Source organism: Hyperolius riggenbachi, chromosome 6, assembly GCF_040937935.1.
Source record: "Hyperolius riggenbachi isolate aHypRig1 chromosome 6, aHypRig1.pri, whole genome shotgun sequence".
Lineage (NCBI taxonomy): Eukaryota > Metazoa > Chordata > Amphibia > Anura > Hyperoliidae > Hyperolius > Hyperolius riggenbachi.
The window spans coordinates 93,444,778-93,471,390 of record NC_090651.1 but is presented as its reverse complement, the minus strand read 5'-3'; the positions used below and the strand labels follow the sequence as shown (position 1 = coordinate 93,471,390).

At 43.9% G+C, this 26,613-nt stretch overlaps 1 protein-coding gene across 1 annotated transcript in view; it reads left to right on the top strand.

Moving 5' to 3' along the window:
- LAMC2 (laminin subunit gamma 2) overlaps positions 1 to 26,613 on the top strand; it is a 91,865-nt gene that overhangs the window by 37,429 nt on the left and 27,823 nt on the right. Inside the window, exons 6-16 of the mRNA XM_068239672.1 lie at positions 215 to 343; positions 832 to 1,021; positions 1,355 to 1,467; positions 2,467 to 2,685; positions 2,899 to 3,081; positions 11,906 to 12,151; positions 16,365 to 16,501; positions 17,813 to 17,960; positions 19,973 to 20,178; positions 21,511 to 21,590; positions 23,452 to 23,577. Of these exons, the coding sequence (XP_068095773.1) occupies positions 215 to 343; positions 832 to 1,021; positions 1,355 to 1,467; positions 2,467 to 2,685; positions 2,899 to 3,081; positions 11,906 to 12,151; positions 16,365 to 16,501; positions 17,813 to 17,960; positions 19,973 to 20,178; positions 21,511 to 21,590; positions 23,452 to 23,577 (1,777 nt within the window). The remainder of the gene's footprint in view (positions 1 to 214; positions 344 to 831; positions 1,022 to 1,354; positions 1,468 to 2,466; positions 2,686 to 2,898; positions 3,082 to 11,905; positions 12,152 to 16,364; positions 16,502 to 17,812; positions 17,961 to 19,972; positions 20,179 to 21,510; positions 21,591 to 23,451; positions 23,578 to 26,613) is intronic.

The following is a 26,613-nucleotide window of genomic DNA, read 5'->3' as shown; positions in this document are numbered from 1 at the left end:
TGCATAGCATAGAGATTGCTATGGCTCTATGGGATAGGGCTTGGACCAGAACAACAGAATACACAAGCACCTCTGGGTTACCTTTGCTTATAATTTGCTTTGAATGATCATTACAATTAGCTCATGGAAAATCATCCCTATCCATATATTCTGCTTTCTTCAATCCATTGCTTGTCTGATACCAGGCAGTCTGATCTGCATGTCTTTCCTATAGGTGTGGACGGCTGGACAGCAGTGCTAAAGGATGGTTCCCCGGCATCAGTACCCATCCGTATGTCCCGTCATCAGAAAGAGGTCTACCTTGCATCGCGCCAGCTTGAACCCCTCTATTTTAACGCACCAGGTATATTCTCTTTACATTTGTACTCTATAAAATGTTAATAAAGAAGTTTTTCTACTGACAAAAGTAAACAACCTCAGACCCAGCTAGACTAGTAAATTTGTAGGCAGCGGGGATGGGTAGAGGAAAGCAGAAGTCAATCCATTGTGGGAATAGGCCATAAAAACTATATGCATTTAAAAGTTTTTGCGGGGCTGTATTCCACCATTCAGACTCGGTCCCAGAGGCCAGACAAAGATCTACAGGTGTGATCATTTCTCATAATGTCTATATGTGGCTTATATCATGTTTTATGTTTAAAGAAATTCTGTAATGTTTGTCCAAGGACAAAACGGCTGCCAATCCATCAAGGCTTAACCAAATATATTGATTTTGCAATGCCTATCGATAGATCTTAGTGTTACGGTAGCTTTTACTAACAGTATACAGTTAATGGGTCCTGAGGCAATACTTGACTTCCCAAGTAATACAGAAGTTTTTGTCTCTTGCAGGAGAATTCCTCGGGGACCAGTCTCTTAGTTACAGCCAAGTGCTGACCATCGTCTTTCGTGTTGATCGGGGGCGCCACAGAACTGGGGCTGAAGACATTGTGCTGGAAGGTGGTGGTTTGAGACTTACAGCCCCCCTAACTTCTTCTAAATCTGCTCTCCCCTGCAGGTTACCCCAGACCTACACATTCAGGTGAATAGGCTGTTGTGATGTTTATCATGAAGAGTTTTACACAATTGTGAGTCCACACTATGGTAGTGCTACATTGTTTAAAAACAAAAAAAACAAAAACAGCTCTCCCATCATTGATTTGTGGACATTAGAACCAGTTATGTAATTTTGGTTCTTGGTTTAAAACATTGATAAGGGCCTCAGCTGCGTACATGTATGATCAAATCGACCGACGTTTTCACAGTCACATCTGAAACTGTGGTCTTGCTCTAAGCTGACCAGCGCTAAAAAGGGGAATGTTTCTTTTGCAATTTATTACCTAATTGGTTGTAAACATCTTGATTTCATCCGCAGGTTGGATGAGCTATCCTTCAGTCCGTGGAGCCCTCGTATTAGTCACATTGACTTTCGACGTCTTTTAAGCAATGTGACTGCGCTGCACATTCGTGCCACTTATGGAGAGTACAGTAAGCACAACCAACAGTTTCTTTTTATTCATATTTTTGTGCATTTACACACTATAACTTACCTACCATAGTTAAGGGCAGCCAATTCGCAGCAACCTACATGCATGTTTTGGGATGTGGGACAAGACCAGAGTATAAATAAGCAGCAGTGGTGACACCCAAAGAAAAGCACCCAACTAGCACCCATTCTGGTGACACCCAAAGAAAGGCATCCAACAAGCACCCATTGTGGTGACACCCAAAGAAAGACAATGAGGATGCTAACAAAGGGGTTAAAGGGAGCTCAGGGGTACTACCAGCAGGTCTGCAACAGTACTTCTCTCTAATTGTTATTAAAAACGCAGGCATTAACTCTGGGTGACTCACAAATCCAAGCTAGGCTCCCGCACCCATCCCAGCCTGGGTGACCCAATGCACCCTTATTCAGAGGCTTGTCTGGCTCTCTTACCACCTACACATTTCCTGTTTTATTAAGGTTATGTAACTGCTTTATCATACATGGTCACTCTGTGTTTTGTGCTATATAAGCTCTGTTTGTTTTTTCCCCTCTTGTCTAATGTTCTTGTTCAAAAACTTTCAATAAAAACTTTGAAACACAAAAACGCAGGCATTAGTTACACATATTTGTCATTACATGGTCAATTAAGGCTACTTTGTGTTCCATGGCTTACCGTAGTGTCCCAACGCAGAAAACGTATTACAGTAGATCTAGGCTCTGAATGTATTTTGAAGCCAGTCATGCTTTGCTGAGCTAGTGTCCCAGGTAGAGGGACATCACTAACTGGTAAGTAACCCTCACTCTCCTGTCAGCTGCCTGATTTGCCTAGGTCACATGATCAACTTTTCCAAGGGGAATTTTTCTGCCTTGGTGTCATCAAATATGAAATTTGTATGAGTAACCACATGGTCCCCTTTTGCCTGGGGCTTTAATGATTATTTGCCATGCTAGTAATAGTACTATGTCCGTGGTGTAACTTCTGTCCTTCTTATGTTTGCCAGGCACTGGGTATCTGCGAAACGTATCTCTTGTCTCCGCTCAGCCTGGTACGGGAGAGCCGGCTCCGTGGGTCGAAAAATGTGAATGTCCTGCTGGTTATAAAGGAAATTTCTGTGAGCAATGCGCCCCTGGATATCGCAGGGAGTCTCCAGCACTTGGACCCTTCAGCCCTTGTGTTGCCTGTAAATGCCAGGGTGGAGGACTGTGTGATCCTGAGACTGGTAACATTCTTATTGTTTTCTTTGCCAACTACTTTACATAAATTGCACATATAGGGTTTGTTTCTTTTAATGTTCTATTTTTTTATTTTTTTAGTACTAAAAACTGGTAAATCAATGCATATAAAACCCCAACACATAGGTAGTAATTACAATCACTTTTTCCTTTGAGCGTCTATTAACTATTCTATTTTTCACTTTGGAAATTGTCATCAGGTGACTGTTACTCCGGTGATGAGATTCAGAACAATGACTGTGCGGACTGTCCCCATGGGCAGTACAATGACCCACGGGACTCCCAGAGTTGTCTGCCGTGTCCCTGCGGCCCCGGGGTGGGCTGCTCATTGTCTCCGGAGACGCAGGAGCCCGTCTGTGACGATTGCCCACTGGGAAGGAGCGGTAAGTAGTAACGATCTCCAATTTCCAGCAAAATCATTTATATGTTAACATTTAGTCATTTTGAAAGTGCCATGCGCACTCTCCTTGCTTTAGTCGCAGCGATCTGTGAGGTCTGAGCTGTGAGGCAGCGGGGACACAGGAGAAGGCATTGGCGGGCAGCACACGGCTGAGGTAACGGGAGGGTAGGAGGTGCTGTACACCTCTCGCTATCTAACTGGGGGGGGGGGGGGGGGCACCTGTCACTATCTAACTAGGGGGCACCTGTCACTATCTAACTGGGGGGGGCACCTGTCACTATCTAACTGGGGGGGGCACCTGTCACTATCTAACTGGGGGGGCACCTGTCACTATCTAACTGGGGGGGCACCTGTCACTATCTAACTAGGGGGCACCTGTCACTATCTAACTAGGGGGGCACCTGTCACTATCTAACGGGGGGGGCACCTGTCACTATCTAACTGGGGGGGGGGGTACCTGTCACTATCTAACTGGGGGGGCACCTGTCACTATCTAACTAGGGGGGAACCTGTCACTATCTAACTAGGGGGGAACCTGTCACTATCTAACTAGGGGGGCACCTGTCACTATCTAACTGGGGGGGGGGGACCTGTCACTATCTAACTGGGGGGGGGGGCACCTGTCACTATCTAACTGGGGGGGCACCTGTCACTATCTAACTGGGGGGGGGGGGCACCTGTCACTATCTAACTAGGGGGGAACCTGTCACTATCTAACTAGGGGGAACCTGTCACTATCTAACTAGGGGGGCACCTGTCACTATCTAACTGGGGGGGGGGGCACCTGTCACTATCTAACTAGGGGGGCACCTGTCACTATCTAACTGGGAGGGCACCTGTCGCTATCTAACTAGGGGGGCACCTGTCGCTATCTAACTAGGGGGGCACCTGTCACTATCTAACTGGGGGGGGGACCTGTCACTATCTAACTGGGGGGGCACCTGTCACTATCTAACTGGGGGGGCACCTGTCACTATCTAACTGGGGGGGCACCTGTCCCTATCTATCTAGGGTGGCACCTGTCACTATATAACTGGGGGGGGGGGCACCTGTCACTATCTAACTGGGGGGGCACCTGTCACTATCTAACTGGGGGGGGGGGGGCACCTGTCACTATCTAACTGGGGGGGCACCTGTCACTATCTAACTGGGGGGGGGGCACCTGTCACTATCTAACTGGGGGGGGGGCACCTGTCACTACCTCAACTGGGGGGGGCACCTGTCACTACCTCATCTGGCCATACCACAGCATCACCGCCAGCCACAGCATCACTGCCAGCCCGGCCACAGCATCACCGCAAGGCCTTTCAGCCCACACATCACCCCCAAAACCAGCCAACCAGCCCAGAATCACTATCAAAAAGGCCACAGCATCACCACCTGTCAGGCCAGCATTTACTTCAACCAGCCAAGCACAGCCCAGCATCACTGCCAGCCAACCCAGCCACAACATCGGCCACAGCATCACCGCCAGCCAGGCCACAGCATCACTGCCAGGCCTTTCAGCTTACACATCATCCCCAATCCAGCCAAAACAGTATTGCCAGGCGCAGCAGCCCGTAGAGGAGAATTTAGAAGCCAGGTGATAGGTGTCTACCATATTAAAGGGGAATTCTGCCTATTTATGTGAAATGCTGTCTATTTATGTGCCTCATGACTGCTGAATTTGTCGTGTTGGGGGCCTCATGATTGTTGAATTTGTCTTGTTGGGGGGCCTCATGATTTGTTGGGGGCATCATGATTGCTGAATTTGTCGTGTTGGGGGCCTCAAGATTGCTGAATATGTCTTGTTGGGAGCCTCATGTTTTGTTGGAGGCTTCAGGATTGCTAAATTTGTCTTGTTGGGGGCATCATGATTGCTGAATTTGTCTTGTTGGGGGCATCATGATTGCTGCATTTGTCTTGTTGGGGGTCACATGATTGCTAACTGCGAGACTATGGGAAAAGCTGAATCATCATTATATGAGACAATAGCATTAAACCTACTTTTTTAGCTTTTTAAAACGGAAAATAAAACTGGGAGGTTCTAAAAAAAATACATTTTTCAGGAGTAGGATGGATGAAATTATTTATCTTCACAGTTTATTTTCAACTTGGATTTTCCATAATGTTCATGTATGAGTTAAAACTTTGTATGTAGTTTAACCACTTGCCGACCGCACGCTAATACCGTGCGTCAGCAAAGTGGCAGCTGCAGGACCAGCGACGCAGTACTGCGTCGCCAGCTGCAGGCTGATTAATTAGGAAGCAGCCGCTCGCGCGAGCGGCTGCTTCCTGTCAAATCACGGCGGGGGGCTCCGTGAATAGCCTGCGGGCCGCCGATGGCGGCTCGCAGGCTAAATGTAAACACAAGCGGAAATAATCCGCTTTGTTTACATTGTACGGCGCTGCTGCGCAGCAGCGCCGTAAGGCAGATCGGCGATCCCCGGCCAATCAGCGGCCGGGGATCGCCTCCATGTGACAGGGGACGTCCTGTCACTGGCTGCACAGGACGGATAGCGTCCTGTGCAGCCCGGATCACCGGGAGGGAGAGGTAGGAGAGGGAGGGGGGTGAATGTCGCCGCGGAGGGGGGCTTTGAGGTGCCCCCCCCGCAACTAGCCTGCACGCAGGAGCGATCAGACCCCCCCTGCACATCATCCCCATAGGGGGGAAAAAAGGGGGGCGATCTGATCGCTCTGCGTGCCCTCTGATCTGTGCTGGGGGCTGCAGAGCCCACCCAGCACAGATCCCTTCAAACAGCGCTGGTCCTTAAGGGGGGGTAAAGGGTGGGTCCTCAAGTGGTTAAATTGCTGTTGCCACTTTGCGATAAAATCTATTGGATAGATAGATAAAGTGACTTTTGGGTAGCAGTTTGGGCACTCGGCCTCCAAAAGGTTCGCCACCACTGTCCTAATCTAACGTCCCACATTGCTAAGTTCATGTAGATTTGTCTCCACCCTTGGCCACACCCACATTCTGGTCCATGGCCACACCCATTTTTCGGCACGGCGCGCTGTGTGCGCCGCTGTACGCACAACGGAACCCTCATGTTTTTCGGCACACTGCATGCGCCACACAACTTCACCGAAATCTTGAATTGCATTTTGTGGAAAGTGCTGCCAATATAATTGTCTGCGGCTTTAGCAAGAACCTTCGGCCCTCCACCATGGGGTCTAAAAAAAAATGGCCCTCCATGCCCGTGAAGTTGGACAGCACTGACCTAGGAGAAAACTCAGGAGAAAAAGTGCATTGCATATGGGCCCTTATCTGAAGTGTAGTCCCTTGTATTGGAGGAAGAGATGGTTAGTAGTTGGTGGGCCCCCGCAGCTCTGGGACCCCGTGCAATAGCAGGGGTTGTCCCCCTCTAGTTTGGCCCCTGCAATGAACATGTTTTCTCACACCTATATACTTTTCTGCACTCTTTTGGTCCAAAACAAGTTGAGTTTATCTGCTTAGTATAGTTTCATCTAAACATGAATATGATAATACAGACAGTCCCCTGATTACAAATGACTTGATTTACAACTTTTCAAAGATACAAAAAAAGTTGTCTGTATGTACAAATTATATTATACTGTTCTTTTTATTATGGTACATATTTTTGTTGTTACCGGTATTTGTTACAGTATTGTATAAACTGTTCTAATTAGTTTAAACCACTTTAAAAGCAGCCGAAAACATTGTTTATACTAAAAGTTCAAATCCAGAGTTGGCTGAAAAATAAGTTATCCACATTTCACTATGTATAGCACAGGACTTTACTTACAAAAAAATTCAACTTACAAACCAACCTCCCAGAACAGAGCCTGTTTGTAAGTAGGGGACCGTCTGTATAAGGCTGGATGAGGTCTCATGAAGATCTCATAAGCGGTTCAGAAAATGTTGAAATATTTCATGGTACGATACTACAAAGAAAGAACATTGGGCATGATTCTCAAAGCTTTTTCACTTGTTTTCACTTTATCTGTTACTTTATCTGTAACTTTTTTTTAAGCTCCCAAAGTTTAAAAATATAAAAAATTAAGGTAAGAAAAATAATATTGAAATAAAGTTAATCAGGAACAACTTACTTTGAGTGATTATTTTGCTTGTCAATGTGCTGAAAAGTTATTTTTATCAATGAGGTGATAAATAAGCATTTATGAGAAGCTTTGTGAATAGAGCCCATTGTGTTGTTTCTCTGCTCCTTAGACACAACCTCTATTTCATAATTCCTTCAGACATAGTGGTGGGGGGAGGGCAGCCTCCTGTGGCGGTCAGTCTGCGGTGCTCTGTGTCACTAGTGGCTGCATCCTGTCATGATGGCCTCCTAGCTGTGGGGGGAGGGGAGGATAATTCAAGGTAACAGTCTCCATTGATCTCCTCTCAGGGGGGCGGGGCCTGGCTGGCAGCTGGCTCAGCCCGCCTGAAGTGGCGCCTCCATGTTGCGGCTGGTGGAGGGGCGGGACTTCCGGGTGGGTCTCTATTTCAGACTCATTCAGAGGAGACATCACATTGCTAGTGACATTGTGGATGATTAATTAAAATGAACGCGCCCATCAGTGTGAGTTAATTTGAAGGAGCGCGAGTTAAAATTGACGTGCGTATGCTACGCGCGGTCCTCTCGGCGTAGCGAGCGCTCTTAACTTACGCTAGCTAAACCTCATTTTCGCACGATAGCATTTAGCGCAATCACGAGATATTTCAATAGCGCGGCCGCTACAATGTTAATTAACGTAGTAACGGCCGCGCTAGTGGACTTTCGCTGTTGAGCTACATACTATCACGTGTAATTAGGTTTAGCTTGCAGAAGTTAAGCACGCAGACAGGACCGTGCGTAGCATGCGCACGCTAATTTTAACTCGCGCTCCTTCAAATTTACTTACTGACAGGCGCGTTATTTTTATTAAATCAACCCCATTGTATCTGTGTATACAGAGATCAAACGCTAAATGGAACCTTGATGCTTGTCGTAATTGATCTTTTCCTCAGCTGTCCTGCTAACTTCATTTTGTGACCTTGTTGAAGAAAATCCCTCTTGCTTACTATCCCTGGTTGTGACACCCTCAGTTTGAATCTGAGCTTATGGTGTCACCCGAAAAGGAAAGCGTGGGACAACAGTAAAATCATCTTCACTCTACAATGTATGGGTGTTTTTTTAAGTCATTGCAGCCTCACCACTTCTAACCAGTTCAGGATTTGGTGACAATATCAGCCACAAAAAAAAAAAAACCATAAATTGGTTGTTAACCTTTTCCGTTTCTTCTAAAACACAAACAAAACTTTCAGTTGGAGTTTGGCTTTGAATCAATAAAAAACAATGTATAATAAAAGCAGGTTATTGAATTTCATCCTGCCCAGCCACATTGGAATCAAAGGGGTCTACTTGTTGTTCTAACTGGTGTTCATTCAGACAGTGCTGAACATGCCTGCTCTAACTGCTTGCCATCTACATAAAAGCCCTCCGTATTTGTGTGACTAAAGAAGTATAGCCAAGTGGCTGACACAGTGCATGTGCTTGTTTGTACTTGTTTCTTATGCTGTTCCTGGCTTACTTCATATCCATCTCCATGAATAGAACAATCAAGCTGTTGGAAAACTGAGCCGCGTGTTCCCACATGGATTTCTGCATTTCCTTCATAGCAGACAGAATCATTCCAAACACAGAATCGCTAAACTGCCAGGAAATGCCCAGGCAGAATAAACAGAGGGTGGTGGCTGGAAGACTAACGCGGGTGCTGGTTTTTAGCCTAAGTTTTAGTGTATTTTTAATTTTTATTTTATAGGCAATTTACACAGAAATCATAAGCATAAATGCAGAAAATAAATTATTTTGGATTTTTACTAGTTAGGTATGTATAGCGAGCTTGTGCGTCTGTAGTTGTTGGGCCCCGAACTGTAACTTTAGTGATCGCATACGATCGTTACAGGTGGCAGCCATTCAAGTTGTCCATGGATCTTAAAGTGTACCTGAGACGGTTCACTGTGCCTTTATACTTACTTGGGGCTTCCTCCAGCTCCATGGTGACCGCGAGCTCCCTCGTCATCCTCCCCAGCTGCTCCGGGGATCGCCTCCAGTATCTTCTTCATTTGGGGCCAGTCGTGGTGTTCTGCTCATGCGCAAGTGCAGAACGTTCCCAGCCGCACGATCCCAGCTGCGGGGAGCACGATGGGGGCGGGCGTGCGACCAGGCATGCGGAGAACACCACAACTGAAGAAGATACTGAAGGGCGAACCTGAGACAATGGAGCGACCGGGGAGGACAGCAAGGGAGCCCACGATCCTCATGGGGCTGGAGGAAGCCCCAGGAAAGTATAAAAACATTAATGTTTGATATCTCAGGTTTCAACTAAGGCCAAGTACAGGTGACACAAGGAGTTAATTGGCCAGGCAGGGGTTAACACTTGACTACAGAAAAAAAAGCAGAGGTGCACTGTTGTAGCTTTTTCTCTTGGACGTTGATTTAACGTCCAAGAACCCACAGGGGGTCTTCATTGGACATGATATATTAACTAGTTACGCGGCCCAGTACAATATATCTATGCCCCGGCAACGTTCATCTCCAGGCTCGGGGTGTAGATATGCGCATCTCTGCCGCGACTGCCGCTGTCTGCACTCTTGATCACTCAGACACGCGCTCCCGCTCTTGTTCACATAGCCACCCGTTAGCACAGAGATTAGTGAATGGGAACACAGATCTCATTCATTGATCTAAACCACCGTTTCAATGAACACTGGCTTCAATGAGAAGCCGCATCATTATAAAAGAAAAAAAGTTACACATCCACGTATTATTTCCGATTCGCGTACTATTAGGACGCTAACAGGAAAATAATGAGTGAGGACATCTTTTGGACAAATAGTAAAATTACACCTAAACACATTTTTTAAAATAAAACGTTCTACTGTGGATAAACCCCACACAATTTATTTGCCAATTTGTCCCAGTTATTTTAACCTTTAAAATATATTCCTAGTACAATGCCAATATTTTATTTGGAAATAAAAGTGCAGTTTTTCAGTTTTGCGTCCATCACTAATTAAAAGCCTATAATTTCAAAAATAACAGTAATATACCATCTTGACATACATATTAAAAAAAAAGTTCAGTCTCTAAGGTACTGTAACTATTTATGTTTTTTTTTTTTTTTTAATTGTCATTTTTTTCTTTGTATGCAAAAGTTTTTGGGGGTAACTATGGGAGAGTGTGGGAGGTAAGGGGTTAATTTTAAATGTTAGAGTAGGTCTTTTAAAACTATAATGGCCGAAAACTGAGAAATAATTTTTTTTTCTTATTATTCCCGTTAAAATGCATTTAGAATAAAATAATTCTTTGCACAATGTTCCACCCAAAGAAAGCCTAATTGGTGGCGAAACAAACAAGATATGGATTGTTTTGTTGTGATTAGTAGTGATTAAGTTATAGGCAAATAATAGGAGGAGCACTGAAAGGTGAAAATTGCTCTGGTGCTCAATGGGAAAAACCCCTCAGTGGTGAAGTGGTTAAAGTCCAAGAACCTTCAAGTATTACCAAGGCGAAAATAACCTGATGATGTAAACAATTGCATCTATGCTCCTACTCTTACAAAGGACTTTTTGAGATATCCCACAGTTCTGCTTATTAAGCTTATTATTTTTCATTGTCTGTGCTCAATGACACAGTCTTTGAAATATGCTAGAACTAAAATCTATGAATTGTTGACTCTTTTTATCTCTTCCCTGGTCTCAGAAGCTGGTTTCTGGGGAAAGAGTTTTATGGCTGTAATTCCTCATCAGTGAGGGTTACTGCCATAGTCCGACTAGGTCCCTACTGGAGAGAAAAAATAATTTGCTTACCTGAATATTAACTCTTTCAGGCAGAGAAAGCAAAAAAGGAATACCGCCCGGCTAGTTATTCATATGCTTGGCACTCTGCATACACATGTCTCTCATCAGTTTATATTTACCTCAGTATTCCTCTAACTGGTTGAAATGAGCACAAACTTCCATTCCATATTTTGAAGATAAAATTTAAAATAATTACATAATATATAATTCATTTTAGCTTATTATCCTATTGATATTGAGATGGGGACAGTCAGAAACCTTGTTAACTTGGGAAAAGTGACAGCCATCAATCACTATATGTCTGAGTGCCTGTATTATAGACACCAATCATACATCAGGTTGACTACAAAATAAGTGGTATTGTTGTATTGTAGCAGCATCTAGTGCCCAAAATGTGAAATGCAGGAAGAATGTGTTTATTCTCTAAGGTTTCAATGGGTTGAAGATCAGGAAATCATCTGAGAACATAAGTGATTGACTATAGTCACAAAACCATTTACACCTTGATATTACAGCAGCCCTCAGTATGGTCCAATATGATCTAGAGTGGCACAATCCTTTGCTGCCTAATCTCAGAAAGTTTTAGTATCAGCAGACCAGGCTTGCAGGATGAGGTCTACACAAGCTAGATGGCCAAGTCAGGACCACTTCTACCTAGAATATAGTGTGTGGCCCTGATGCATTAGAGAGATATCCAGCCTGCAAAATCATCTCATCCAAGCTCAGACCAAGGCTATTGTTCTTCTCCTAACTTACACCTTCCACGCCATCGTACACTAAACCTTTGTCCCTCCGCCCAGCTCCATAGCAACAGAACATGTTGCTAGCCTGTAGGCACTTGGCTCCGAACTGTTACCCAAGTGATCAAGTCACAGTCCTTGTCGGCAACAGTCCTTATATGCATGTCTAGGGCGGGCTATATTCATCAGTGACTTTAGGAAATAAAGTCTGTTGTGCCTACTAGATAAATGTGATATACCAAAATTAAATTATTCAAAGTATGTTTGTCCCCTTTGTTTAGGTCCTCGCTGTGAAAACTGTGCTGATGGATACTTCGGAGATCCTCAGGGTCAACATGGACCAAGTCGTCACTGCAGACCCTGTGCCTGCAATAACAATATTGATCCTTCTGTGGAGGGTAGCTGTAATGGAGTGACTGGAGAATGTCTGAAGTGTGTCCATAACACAGCTGGATTCTACTGTGACCAATGCAAGGAAGGCTTCTTTGGCAACCCACTGGATCCAAACCCAGAACACAAGTGTAAAGGTACTGCAGCCTCCATGACAAGCTTTCTGAATAAAACAGGTGATCCAGAAAGTTACCTAACTTTATATATACGTCTTCTAAAGTGTCAGTGTACATTTTCTTAAGTGTGCTGAAATGAGGTCTGTAACATGCTGAGACAGAGGTTGCTTAACTTGTTAGAGAGCTTGTTTCAGTTAATCCTTGACTTTGCCTGCTGAAGCGGGGTATACCTGCGAAACGCATTGCACTCTGGAGTATATAGTAAACTGATTTTTATTTGAAATCAACCAAATCAAGTCATCTATGGGGAGTTAAAGAAACTCTGAAGCCAAATAAAATCAATACTTTTAACGTTTATTACTGTTAAGCGCTATAGCTAGTGCTGCAACGCCGCATCCTCGCGGCAAAACGAAGGGTTTATACCCACTAAATCCCCTATGCAAAATCCACGACTTTCTTGGTCATGGATTTTGCTGCCCATGGAGGCAGAGCTTTGAGCTGCAGGCCCTCTCAGTGAAGGAAGATTGAGAGGGGCGGGGAGAGGCGGTGATCAGTGGGGATTGATGCGCGAAGAGGCAGAGCTACAGCCCTAAGCTCTGCCTCAATCAGGAAGCGCTCCCCGCAGTTAGCACAGGGGATTTGGGGGGTATAAACCCCTCCTTTTCCTGTGGGGATGTGGCGTTTTGGCACTAGCTATAGTCCTTAAAGAGAATCTGTATTGTTAAAATCGCTCAAAAGTAAACATACCAGTGCGTTAGGGGACATCTCCTATTACCCTCTGTCACAATTTCGCCGCTCCTCGCCGCATTAAAAGTGGTTAAAAACTATTTTTAAAAGTTTGTTTGTAAACAAACAAAATGGCCACCAAAACAGGAAGTAGGTTGATGTACAGTATGTCCACACATAGAAAAATACATCCATACACAAGCAGGCTGTATACAGCATTCCTTTTGAATCTCAAAAGATCATTTGTGTGTTTTTCCCCCTGTTCTCATGCACTGAAGTTTCAGGCTGCTCTTTTCTTCCTGCAAACAGCTTTGCCCTTGTCTGTAATTCTTCAGTATGTGAAAGCCCAGCCAGCTCAGAGGAGGATTTATCCAGCTTGTAAAAGATAAGAGAGAAGAGAGAAGCTGCTCTAATCTAAATAACACACAGGCAGTGTGCAGAGAGGGGCCGGGAAGGGGGAGTTCATAGCAGAACCACAACACTGAAGAACTTGGCAGCCTTCCAGACACAGGCCGACAAGTCTGACAGGGGAAAGATACATTCATTTATTACAGAGACAGTAATAGCATAAAGTGCTGCAGTAAGCCAGAACAGATTAGAATATCTTTTGGAACTTGTAGGATGATAAAAAACAGGATGCAATTTTTGTTACGGAGTCTCTTTAACATTAATAAAAGTTAAAAGCATTGATTTTATTTGGCTTCAGAGTCTCTTTCATTCCACCACTACCTCCCTTTTTAAACTTCTTTTATAGTGTATATTATTCTTCTTGGCGACTCTGTTGTATTACTACATATGTATGTTAAGATTGGACACGGTTGTATCATTAGTGAGCTCCTTTACCTCTGCTGAGGTGATCCTTCCTGATGTCCCATCATATTGTTCAGCAACACATCAATGTTAAAGGACCACTGTCGCAAAGATCTTAAAATGTAAAATATATGTAAACACATACAAATAAGAAGTACGTTTCTTTCAGAGTAAAAAGAGTCATAAATTACTTTTATCCCATGTTGCTGTCACTTACAGTAGGTAGAAGAAATCTGACAGAACCGGCAGGTTTTGGGCTAGTCCATCTCTCCCTAGGGGATTCTTATTCTTTATAAAGACACTCCCAGAAAAAGATTTATACAAAGATACTGGCCAGCCTCCCTGCTCACCATACACTTTTTTGGTAGTTGGACGGAGCAACTGCCATTCACTAAGAGCTTTTGAAAATAAAGAAAACCCCGAGAACCCCCCATTAAGAGATGGGCTAGTCCAAAACCTTTCAGATTTCCACTACTTTACTGTAAGTGACAGCAAAATAGGAGAAAAGTAATTTATTTCCTTTTACTCTGGAAGAAACGTACTTCTTATCTGTATATGTTTAAATATATTTCAAACTGTAGGATTTTCGTGCCAGTGGTGCTTTAAAGGGACCCTGAGCAGTAGAAAATAAAGGAAATCTGGACTTACCTGGGGCTTCCTCCAAACCCCCACAGGCCGCGAGGTCCCCCAGCATCCTCTTCTTCCTTTCCGTGGTCCTGCTTACTGGTCCTGCAGTAAATATTTAACTCTTTCCTTCTAAAAATGCTTGCCTCGTGAATAATTGGATCTGTGATGTGTGGTACCGTCATGCGGCTCACATCAGCTGAAGAACTGCATGAGAGTGCAGTTAAAAAGGTGGAGGATCCTATTTCTAACGACCAAAGGGGGAAATATAATGCCATCCCAAACAGCTGATTTAGCTGCCTCCTACAGCATAATGGTATAGTCTAAATCGGCGTCAGTAAATGTTTCTTCAGACATGGCTTCCTTACTGCAAATACTGTAGGTAATGCCAGTGTATTAATTACATTTTTTCAGCCACTAAACATGTTTAAAGTATTGCTCCACTTGCACATAACTTGTATGTAATAAAGTAAAAATCCCTATTTTCACAATACTGCCCTTTAACCTGTCTTTTTCCTAAAAATCAAGTAGAATAAAGAATGCAAGTAGAATGCATTGATCAGGGATTCATTGTAAGCTATGGTAAATACACTTAGGTGTAGGTACGTTAACACTTTAAAAAGATGAAGTCTTAGTGTGTCATGTCAAATTCATTGCAGTTCTAAATTTGGAGGATACAAGTTCAGCTTTGCAGTCAGGATAATTATACAAGAAGCCTGTTATTTATTATCCAGTGATGAGTAATATATCACTAATAATTGCATTATAAATTGCAATATTGTGTTATTAATGTTGCATTTACAGTTCATCACCTCAATTTGTGACTTCTTCGATTAGGCAGTAGATGGTGCTGTTCTCTGGCTGATTTTTATTGATATTCATTTTGATGACTAGATACCACCATGCACCTAAAAGTTAAAGGCAACTGTCAATGGCTATGTGAAGATGACAACCTGCACAAACCTGCAAGAAATCGCTCAAAAGTCTAAATCCGGGCTCATCTATATTGCCTGTTGCAAATGAGCACGTGGTCATGGGTAGAAACATGAGATGGGGCCTTATAGCAGAATCATTATGTGTCCACTGACTTTAGCCTCCATGCCAAAGGCAATCCCTCTTGCGCAACCTTTGCCATTCCACAACAGGAGGAACACTGCAGCGTATAATTGTATTGCTGCATAGCTCCCAACGGTACCTCTTTTGGAGGGACAGTCCCTCTTTGGGAGCCATGTCCATCTATCTCTCTTTCCTCCTCATTTGTCCCTCTTTCAGGACTGGGCTGTGACAGGGGTGTGGCAGGGGAATGGCTTAAGTGTTACCTCTTTCTCATCTTAAAAAGTTGGGAGGTATGTTGCCGCTATAGGAGCCCAGAACTCCTCAAGCCTTATTTGCATGCATTTTATCAAAATGTAATTGCCAAATTCAGTTGCTACACGTACCAATCACTGTGCAGTCCAATGATATGGCTGTAGTCACACACCTGAGTGCGACACTAAAATTATGTAAGTATTTTGGGCTACCCGTAGACATCTCTAAATACGTCTGAAAATTAACCAATTAATACTGCTGACGACAAGACAAATAACATTTATATTCCGCTTTTCTCCTTGCCGACTCAAACCGATTGAGCTACAACCACTAGGGCATTGCTCAGTGGGCAGTAGCGATATTAGGCAGTCTTGCCCAAGGTCTCCTTACTGAGTAGATGCTGGCTTACTGAACAGGAAGAGCCTAAATTCAAACCCAGGTCTCCATTGTCAGAGGCAGAGCCCATTACACTATCTTGCCACTGACAACAAGTGGTTAAATCATTCAGAAGCTATATAATTAATGGGTAAACTACTTTGAAAATAGTCTGATCCTCCTGAAAGTTCTCTATTGCACAATCTAGCTTTAAAGATTAGACTTCAGGTGATATTTTAATGGATTCTTGGCAACAGCTCCTAAAATTACCCATGCCAAGCAGCCCACAGAGGAATTTCTGCCTGGGATTTAGTCATGTAAGTAATGTGCGGCATCATGTAGTATTGCAGATGGAAGCTTGAGCGTAACGTTGTTGTGTCTTCCCTTCTAGAGTGCTACTGTCACCCTGTGGGATCTCAGCAAGGCAGATGCCAGAGGGATGGAACATGTATGTGCAAAGATGGGTTTGATGGTGAACACTGCGATCAGCCTGAGTGCCCTGCATGTTATGACCCAGTCATTGAGCAGGTAAGTCCCTGGCATAATGAACTGTACATTTACAAATAAAACATATTTACCAAATACCTGTGTGCCTGAGAGCACCTGCCATAACACTGTAGACATATGCTCACTAGGAATAAGCCTATAATTGTAGCACACTGTAACACTAGGGGAGTAGCGGTACCCTCTGTAGCCAGGTTGGTGACCTAGCCTACCTGTTATGTGCTGATCCGTTTTTGTTTAATACTTTCTAAGTCTGTAACCCAGAATGAATATGAAGATTTGGTGTTCAGACTGATGTCACACTACCAGCCTGTACCTACCAGAGGTGCAAACTGTATCTAGCTTGGAATTGGGCTAATAAAATACACATACTGTTGTTTGTGATGTTCCAATTCCAAGCATTTACATTAAATCTATATACAAGCCAGAATTATTTTCAGGACTGAGTTAAGGCGACCTAGGCCATGGTCAAGGGTGCCACAGGAACAAGGGCAGGTGGGCAACAGGCTAAGCTGGTGCAGCATTTGCAACCTTGCAAATGTTGCAGAGCAGGGAGATCAGGTGATATATCAGCTGTCTGACCGCAGTACTCTCCTCCCAGCCACCTGTGCAGTAGTACTGTGCTGCCAGTCCGAGGCCGCCCTGCTCTCTTTGCATCTTGGCATTGTGGTGGGCGGCTATGGACTTGGGCAGTACTACAGAGTTGCGAGTGGAGGAAGTGGATAAGTGGCCACCAGTCACTCACCTGTCTGGCAGTCTCCAGTGCAGAAGCTTCCTCTTCCCCTCCATCTTCATCAGCCACTGCTGTGCATCTGTTCCTTCAATTGGCATCTCTCACATGTGACTCGCTGGCATGTTAGGGCCCGTTTCCATGGGGATAGTGATGTGAATGTGGCTACCTAGCCGCATCACATCATTTCTACAAGTCAATTGAAGAGATGGGATGCAGCTGTGGGCAGGATGCGGTCATGTGAAAATCTGCAGCATGCTGCAGATTCTCTGATCCCTCTGCACCGTTCTGCACAACATGCATGTGGAGCGGAGCATGTAGCCGCATCGCACCGCTTCTAGTGAAAACGGGCCCTTACTAGCGAGTCACATGATAACCAAATGACTGATTATTAGCATCTCATAACCGTCTGTTGTGCCTATATTTATTGCATCCCTGTTTGCAGGGGTGTGATAGATACTGATGAAGCCTAGGGAGCAGCATGATATCCAGACAATTAGTATTTTTACAACCAGGTCAACAATGACAGTTTTCATCATCTCTTGATAAAAGTCCACTTAGGCAGCACCTGTGTTTCACAATCCTACTTGTATTTTATCCCATAGATTAATTCATTCAAACAGCAAATACAGCAGCTGACTGGCTTCATGAATGGGCAGTCCCAGGGTCAGGACCAGCGCCACCTGGAGGCGCAAATGAGAAGAGCAGAGGAGAGAACTCGCAGCTTGTTACGGGAAGCCGAATCTACTCATGGTGAGAATTCGCAATGAGCTGATCACATTTTATGGAATTTTATGTAATTACCGGTATAATCTTTTACTCATGAGGGAATGTGGCTCTCTTTCATTTGCACCCAGTGTGGTGCGATACATGCAAGAGCAGATTTCTGTGTGGCCCGAAGGATAAGCTGTATCATTTTGGGGGGTTCGTCTGCACATTGAATAGAGACTTGCTGTACTTAATTGGGACTGCAAATGGAATAGGAAGGCTGCAAATTGGTGGGACAGAACATAACAGAGGGGACGGTCCATGGTGGGATGGACATACCAATAGTCTGCAGCATCCATAGAAGCCCATGGTGGGTGGTCTGCTGCATCCATGTAGTAAGAGGAAAACAGGTGTACTACGCTTGGGGGTTGGTCTTGGATTTTATCTGATATACAATCAAGAAGTTCCCCACACGAAAGAAGGGAAGGTATAAAACAGTTATTCTAGGGAGGCAGAAAGTATAATTCCAGACCTCAATACTTACCTCTTGGGCATAGGATACAGGATTAAGTGTTGAACTCTAATAATTTAAAAATTTGCTCATACCCTAATTCACAACATTTACCCCGTCTCTACTTTTTCCCTAACCTTCCCTGCTTTACTAATTACATACTGCTAATGCTAACCTTAAAGTGTTAGAGTATTTAGACTTATGTATGCTTGACACAGTGGTGTCACAAGGGGGGTGCAGTAGGTGTAGACCGCACCAGGTGTCACCAGCACCCCCACCCATCCACCCATAACAAATTGTGGCCAGTATAATAATCTCTATCTCCTCTCTCCACCATAGCAAGTGTGTGCAATGTGGTAATGCTCTATCACCCCCTATAGCAAGCATGACCAGAACCCCCCACACTGCCTATTGCAAAGTGTGACCAGTGTAACAATCCCTAAACTTAACTAATCTAACCCCTATGACAAATGGGTCCAGCATAACCCATTCTCAACAAATGTCAGTAACAAGTAACATTACTACAAAAAAAGTATTATTGGTTTTGTTTAGCCTGGTGAGGTTGACACCATGAGTTTCCGCACGGGGTGACAACAACCCTAGTGACCCCTCTGGTGTAACATAACTTAAAATGTGGCTATGATCCATACACCCTGCTTGCAGTTTTTTCTTTCAGTCAGGTTGACAAAAGAGGTTCTCCCCATTCTCCCCAGAATAACACATCAATACTCTCACCAGGACCACCTGTCTCACAAGGTGAATACTTCTCATTCTGATGAGCACACTGACAGCAGGGTACAATGAGACCGTGAATGGGTTGTGTGAGGCAACACTTTGTTTCCGCTGTGCAAGTGTTTACTGACCACAACCACAATGATTCAAATGCGGCACTCCCAAACCTCTCCTGACCAGTACACTCTGAGTCATCTGTTGCTTCCCCTGAAATGCAGCACTCTGCAGTTGCATGACCAAACCCTAAAGCTGAATACTCAGCGACGCAGGAAGATGGATCCAGCAACTTTCCTCGACGACGAGTGTTCCTCGATCCATTTTCCTGCCAGCAGGTATGTGCGACTTTACACAATGGGCGTGAACGGGAAGCCAAGTGTTCACGGTACTTTGCTTGGAGTCATCTGGGATCTCAAAGATACAATCCGCCATGACGGTCATTATCACCACGCATCGGTGCCCACATCGCGAAATTGCAGGAAACGATCGCTCATCACTAAAAAAATAGCCGGTCGTTGGGGAAAACATGTAGTGGTATGGGCCTTAGGAAAGACTGCCCATTTGGACTAAGTTACCATAAATTTCTATAGGGTACGTTTTCCAGGCATTTTACCTGGCTCTTTTCAGCCAGCCAAGAAAACTCCCATGTCGTTGGCTCTAACCTTTGGTGCTAACCTTTCTGAACCTTAGATTAGAATTGGGAGTTTCAATCACTATGATACCCAACACCATGTGTCGGCTGGGGAAAAAACAATTCATGTGTGCCTAGCTTTATTGTTCTTAACAAATTTTATGAAACTGTGATTCTAATCTTCAGGTGTAGAGCAGTCCCTCCTCAGACAGGTGCCAGTACTGCAAGGTGTACAGACTGATATCCAGAATGAGCTGCAACAAGCACAGACACAGATACAACAGGGGCTGACCCAGGCCAATGAGCACCAGAGCCGCTTGCAGCAGACCAAGATGAAGATAGCAGTAGCTCGGCAGCAGCTTGAGGGGGGGCAGGCTGAGCTGAACAGCTTGGTAAGTTCTGATTTTCTTCTTGTTTAAACTTGTTTAATGCCTTCACGGAACACAAGGTACATGGAGGGTTTACACTTGTGGGTGTTGAAAACGCACACATTTTATGCACACGCGTTTTGGACGCTTTCCCCTGCGTTCTAATTGCTAGAAGGATTATTATCAGAAATCGGAAGGGAAATTACTCTCCAGCCCTAAAGGGCTAGATTAACAAAATGTCTAGGGTTTTTGATGATGATGCCAAAAAGGGAGAAGATGGCCCCACCTCCGCCAGACTAATAGCAGCAAAAACACCTTAGGATGGTGCGATCACCCACAGTCAGGGGGGACTGGTACAGTAGTTACACTGGATTGTAGAGAGGGACTCGGGAGATTATGTGAAAGGAGGTTTCAGAATGGTCTCCAGTTACCTAACAGCTGTTAAAAATTGTCTTGGGCTAACAGGTCTACCCAACAATGGCTATACCAGAAGGTAGAGGGTGATGTCAGTGAAGTGTGAGTGGTGTTGGATGTGAGGCATTGGGCTCAATCCCAACACAGTTAGTGAATTAGATAGTGAGGAAGACTTATAATGATGGATGGTAGAGTAGGAAAATGGAGTATGGTGGGGGTTTTCTGGATGTGAGATACCCATTGTTGAACATATTTAATGCTACCAAAAAAAAGGTACTTAGCATCATTATTTCATATGATTAATGTTTAATAAAGTAAGTTGTCTTATTTTCCAACAAATTATGGAAAGAGGGTACAGATAAAGCCCATTAAATTTGTTGGGTCTATCCATGGGGGAAAAAACAAACAGATATCTGAATTTCTAAAATCAGGTCGCACAAGTCAAGTGTCACGTGAATATACATTTTAACGTTTTTTCAGATAGTTGCTAAAATAATAATACATTTTGATGTAGGCCATTCATGTGTCTGTGTATACATTTGTTTCACTGCTGTTCTAGTGCTTTTAAGGTGGCCACTTATGGTACAATTTGCCAAACGATTTTTTACGAACGATTCTTCACATGAAAAATCAGAAAAAATAGTTTGGCACCACTATTGGACAAAAATCTTCAAACCAATCTAATCAGATTGACAGAATCCATCTGAAAATTGGATTGAATTTATTAATCTGATCGGATTAAACGCTCATCTGGAAAACTGTATCGTTAGCGGCCACCTTAATAGAGATCTGCAGTGAGGAGAAACACAAAAAATGTTTGAGACAAATACAGCTTCTTTGCTCCTAGTACAGGCAGTAACTGCTGAGTTGCATTGCTTCAAGAGCGTACGACGATCAGCAGGCAAATTGTTGTGATGTAACATGTCCATTTTTCCATTGCAGACAATTCCTAAAGAAAATCTAAACTGGTCTTCAAACAAGTTCTCTGAGCTAGGTGAAGAAGCCCAGAGAATAGCAGCCAGGTAACAGAGCAGCATACACATTCTCAGCCCTTTCCTCTTGCTTCTGGTCTCCTCCCATCCCAACTCTATAGTCCAATATCTTTATATTAGTCTCATGGTGGGCACACACATTACAATTTAAAACAAAAATTGGATTCAGCAATTTTGATCGTTTTTTTTTTTACCTCAAATGAAAAATTAGACTCTTGCAACCAATGTACCACACATGTATGTTTGATTTCGGCATAATTGTGACAAAAATGAACAAATATAAGCTATAAATTAGATGTAACACAAACAACCTTAGACAATGTACCTTACATTAACAAATTTGTTCCTCATGTATTTTAATAAACACTACATTTATTACAGTGAAGAAATACATTTTATCTAATGTGTCACTTTGACACATAAAGTTTCTTTATTCTTGAATGTAAACATCAAATTAAGTCGATTAATTTTCTTTCACACAATCAATAGTTTTAATTGAATTCGGGCAAAATCGAACAGAAAAATTGTAACGTGTGACCACCATAAGGCCAACTGGGGGATAAGCTATTTCACCTATCGGTATGTTTTGGAAGGTGAGAGGAAACCAAAGTGCTTGGAGGAAGACCACACAAGCACATTAACTCCACTGCAGTACACATCACCTCTTTACCTAGATGAACTCAGAGTAGGTATTAGCAAGTCCCTTAAAGTGAACCAGAGACGAAGCACCCTCATGAATTTTACCATATATATCAGTGGGAACATTAGAGAAAACACCTACCCTGCTCTCTGTTTCATCCTTCACTGTTCAGCCTGCTTGTTATCAGCCCTGATAAAATCCCAGAATGAGCATTCAGTCTGGCATTGCTCAGGAAGCATTATAGCAGAGTCTGTCTTCTCTGATGTCTTTTCAAGCCCAAGCCTGCCCCCTTCTGGCTCTGCTATAATGACTCAGCTATAATGATTCCTGATCAAAGCCAGACTAAATGCTCAGTCAGGGATTTTAGAGAGCAGGGTAGGTGTTTCCTCTAATGTTCCCACTGATATATGGTAAAATACATGAGGGTGCTTCGTCTCTGGTTCACTTTAAACAGCAACAAGGCCTCAGGCATCTGCATAAGTCGCCTTGTGGATGATCTGGCTTTGCTTCTTATAAATATTATAAACGCACATAATGTTTTCATTTGTTTACAGTAAGGTACAGCAGTGTTGTAATAAAAAGGTTAAAGGTCAGGGTTTGACTTCACAGAGACTTTATCTAATGGATATATGCTACAGTTCTCAGTCTTTTGGTTTAGCTGAAGCGAATCTACAAATAATACCCTTTTGCCTTTTATATTAAGAATTGAATTAGATCTGAGAAGACTAACTAGACCTCATTTGCATGACTATAGCTGTGGCACTGCTAGCCTGCATAAAATAGCTGAGGTCACAGGTTACTGGCTAATTGCAAATCTTTCCCAGAGAAGTTTTGTCACTAGGAGACATCAATGACTCATGACTTTTTGCTGTTAAATTGGACACACAGCCCACTGTGTATATCAGATCAATGTATCCATGGCAACTGATGGAACAAATCGGTCCTCTTCGTGACACAGAGCAAGCTTAGACACCATCAATAATGAAATTAACAACAAACTGCTATGGCAGTTAATTAATATTAACTTGTAGAGAAGATCATGGTGGGAGGATGGAGGATGTTAGAATTAATTTGATTTGAATAGGACTTGATTGCGTACAATATGATTATGCCTAATTTTTTCAATGGATTTTATACACTGTAGCAATATAGAGCATTAGAAAGTGTTCAATTACCAACACTATTCACTTCCTGAATGCTGCATTGTACGTATGTCTGATGAAATTCACCCTTCTGTTTTGCTGTTCGCAGACATGGGCAGGAGGCTCAGATGGTGGTGCAGAATGCAGACGATGCATTGGCCGATACACAGAGAGCCTTGCAGATTCTGCGCTCAGGAGATCCTGACCTCAATGCGGCAGACAAGCTGAGAACAAGGTACTGCATTCCAACACAGGACCAAATGTCAACAGAAGTATACGACTGATAAAGCAGCCTCACGTTTTATATTTATAAACTTGTATTCATTAGTAATGTTTTGTACATTGCATGTCTGTACTTTTTCTGGTAGGAGCTTGGATAGCTTGTAGACCGTTGTTCTGTATATCTAAGGGTGCCCATGCATTATTATTATTATTTAATGGCGCCATTTATCATTTATACAGTGCCAACATATTACACAGCGCTGTGCAATTCATAAGATTACAGACAATGGCAATGGGTGACCGACAACACAATGCAGGTAGTAAGCTATAAGATACACAACATAATACAGGTAATAATACAATGGAGTAGAAGTCCCAATTATAAAAGTTCACATTATTCTGTGGACAATCAATTATAATACACAATGAGATTGGGCCCTGCCAAAGACTTACAATCTAGAGGAGGGTGACATGAAAGGAGGGGAGCTGCATGAAGAGGTTCTCGCCAGAGAGAGGTAGGGTAGCAGTGAGGTGGGGTAGGCCTCCTTAAAGAGGTGAGTTTTGAGGACTAGTTTGAAGGTGTTGAAGGAGAATCAGAAGAGAATCAGTGCTGCAAACTAGCTGTTCCATTGATCTTTTGATCAAAATCTGGAATTAGTCGAATGGATCAATCGGGAATGCTGGTAAAATCTCAGTTGCAAAGGCTCGATCAGGTGTGCCTCACTAACGACATTCAATATTGCGACGATTGACGGACCTCTGGCCAGTGTTCCACTAAGTGTAAAGTGAAATTCCACAGTCTAAAGGTTCGTTCAGACTATGCGCGCTGCCATGCGCATTTTGGCAGCGCACATAGTGTGCAACACGCTATCGCACTGCTGCATGCATTTTCAGGAATCGCAGCGCAGATCCCTTTCACTGTAGTGAATGGGATCTGCAGCGCATAGTAGCGCAGATGGCGTGCGATCTTACACGTTGCATTCCAATGGCAATGCCATCTGCACTGAATCATGTGAACGAGGCCTAAAGCTTACAGCTTTCAGCCCCTGTTTAGGGCACCTGACACGTGGATAATGCTGGTGGTCACCAGTATGCAGAGCCGGATTAAGGCTAAATGGGGCCCTAAGCAAAGTAACTGATTTGGGCCCCCCCATCATGTCGTAATAGAATCAGAAGATGCAGCTGCACAGCAATATGTCGCACACACCGGGCAGCCGAGCTACTGGTTGCTATGGGCAACAGCACGCTTTCCTCTGTGGGTGCACAATGCAGGGAACAGCAGCGGCAAAATGCAGAGTGAGAGATGAATGGCTGAGACATTTGCACTCAGGGGCTGGGGCACCCCTGTGAAGAGGGCGCCAGATATCACAGCAGCAGCACTTTCCCCCTGCATCTCCAGCCTGGCAATAGCAGAGAGCTCTGGACACCGCCAAACCGGAAGCCGTTCCCCAGACAGAATTACATAACCACCCCCACCACCGAACAACCAATTTCCTCCCAAACTAGACAGCCACCATGCAGCCTCCATCCCAGTGAATACGATAGTCCAGCAGAGAAGGCAGCCGCAGTGGGGGAGAATGACAGCACCAGATGAATCACATTCACCTATTGCGATCCAAGCAATAGAGGTCCCGTCATCCGGAGCCCATCTGTCTCCTCTAGAGTGCTGCCGCTCTGTTACTACTACTATTACTACTTCCTACTTCATGTCTGATCTGAGAATCAGGAAGTTCAGAGCGAGCAGCTGCACTGTAGAAGAGACAGATGGGTTTCAGATGACGGGATCTCTATTGCTTGGATCATGGATAGGTGAGTGAGCGTTTGCCATTTGCTGCTATCATTCTTGCTGCAGCTGTGGTTCTCTGTGGGAAGGGAGGGTGGAGTGGGCAGCGGCAGAGCGCACAGTAGCAGGAGGGGGACCTAGGAGGAGAGCCTGGCTCTGAAGACAATCAGCAGCGCACGGCATCATTTGACAAGACAAGACAAATAACATTTATATCGCGCTTTTCTCCTGGTGGACTCAAAGCGCCAGAGCTGCAGCCACTAGGACGCGCCCTATAGGCAGTAGCAGTGTTAGAGAGACTTGCCTACGGTCTCCTACTGAATAGGTGCTGGCTCACTGAACAGGCAGAGCTGAGATTTGAACCCTGGTCTCCTGTGTCAGCGGCAGAGCCCTTAAAGGGACTCCAAGCAGTGCCTGTGGATATGCCTTTAAGCATACCCACAACTAATTCATTACATCCTCACACCTACCAGCATGATGTTTATAATTATATCCCCCTGGGTTCCTTATATTTCATTGCATTGTGCTGAATCGAGCTGCCAACTTTGGAGAAAAGTCGTCCTGTGGCCGTGATTTCGATCGTGAAAATATCAAAAACTAAAAGGCATAGAGCAGCTGTTTATACATCATTGGAAAGAGTAGAAAAAGAGCTTTAAAATGATATGATGATATGCATCTTTCCATAGTTACTGCACTGCTCAGAGTCCCTTTAACCATTATACCATCCAGCCACCGCTGACTTTGGAGAAAAGTCGTCCTGTGGCCGCGATTTCGATCGCGAAAATATCGAAAACTAAAAGGCATAGAGCAGCTGTTTATATATCATTGGAAAGAGGAAAAAGAGAGCTTTAAAATGATATGAATCTTTCCATAGTTACTGCACTGCTCAGAGTCCCTTTAACCATTATACCATCCAGCCACCTCTGACTTTGAAGATAAGTCGTCCTGTGGCCACGATTTCGATCGCAAAAATATCGAAAACTGAAAGGCATAGAGCAGCTGTTTATATATCATTGGAAAGAGGAGAAAGAGAGCTTTAACATGATATGAATCTTTCCATAGCTACTGCACTGCTCAGAGTCCCTTTAACCATTATACCATCCAGCCACCGCTGACTTTGGAGAAAAGTTGTCCTGTGGCCACGATTTCGATCGCAAAAATATCGAAAACTAAAAGGCATAGAGCAGCCGTTTAGATATCATTGGAAAGGGGAGAAAAAGAGCTTTAAAATGATATGCATCTTTCCATAGTTACTGCACTGCTCAG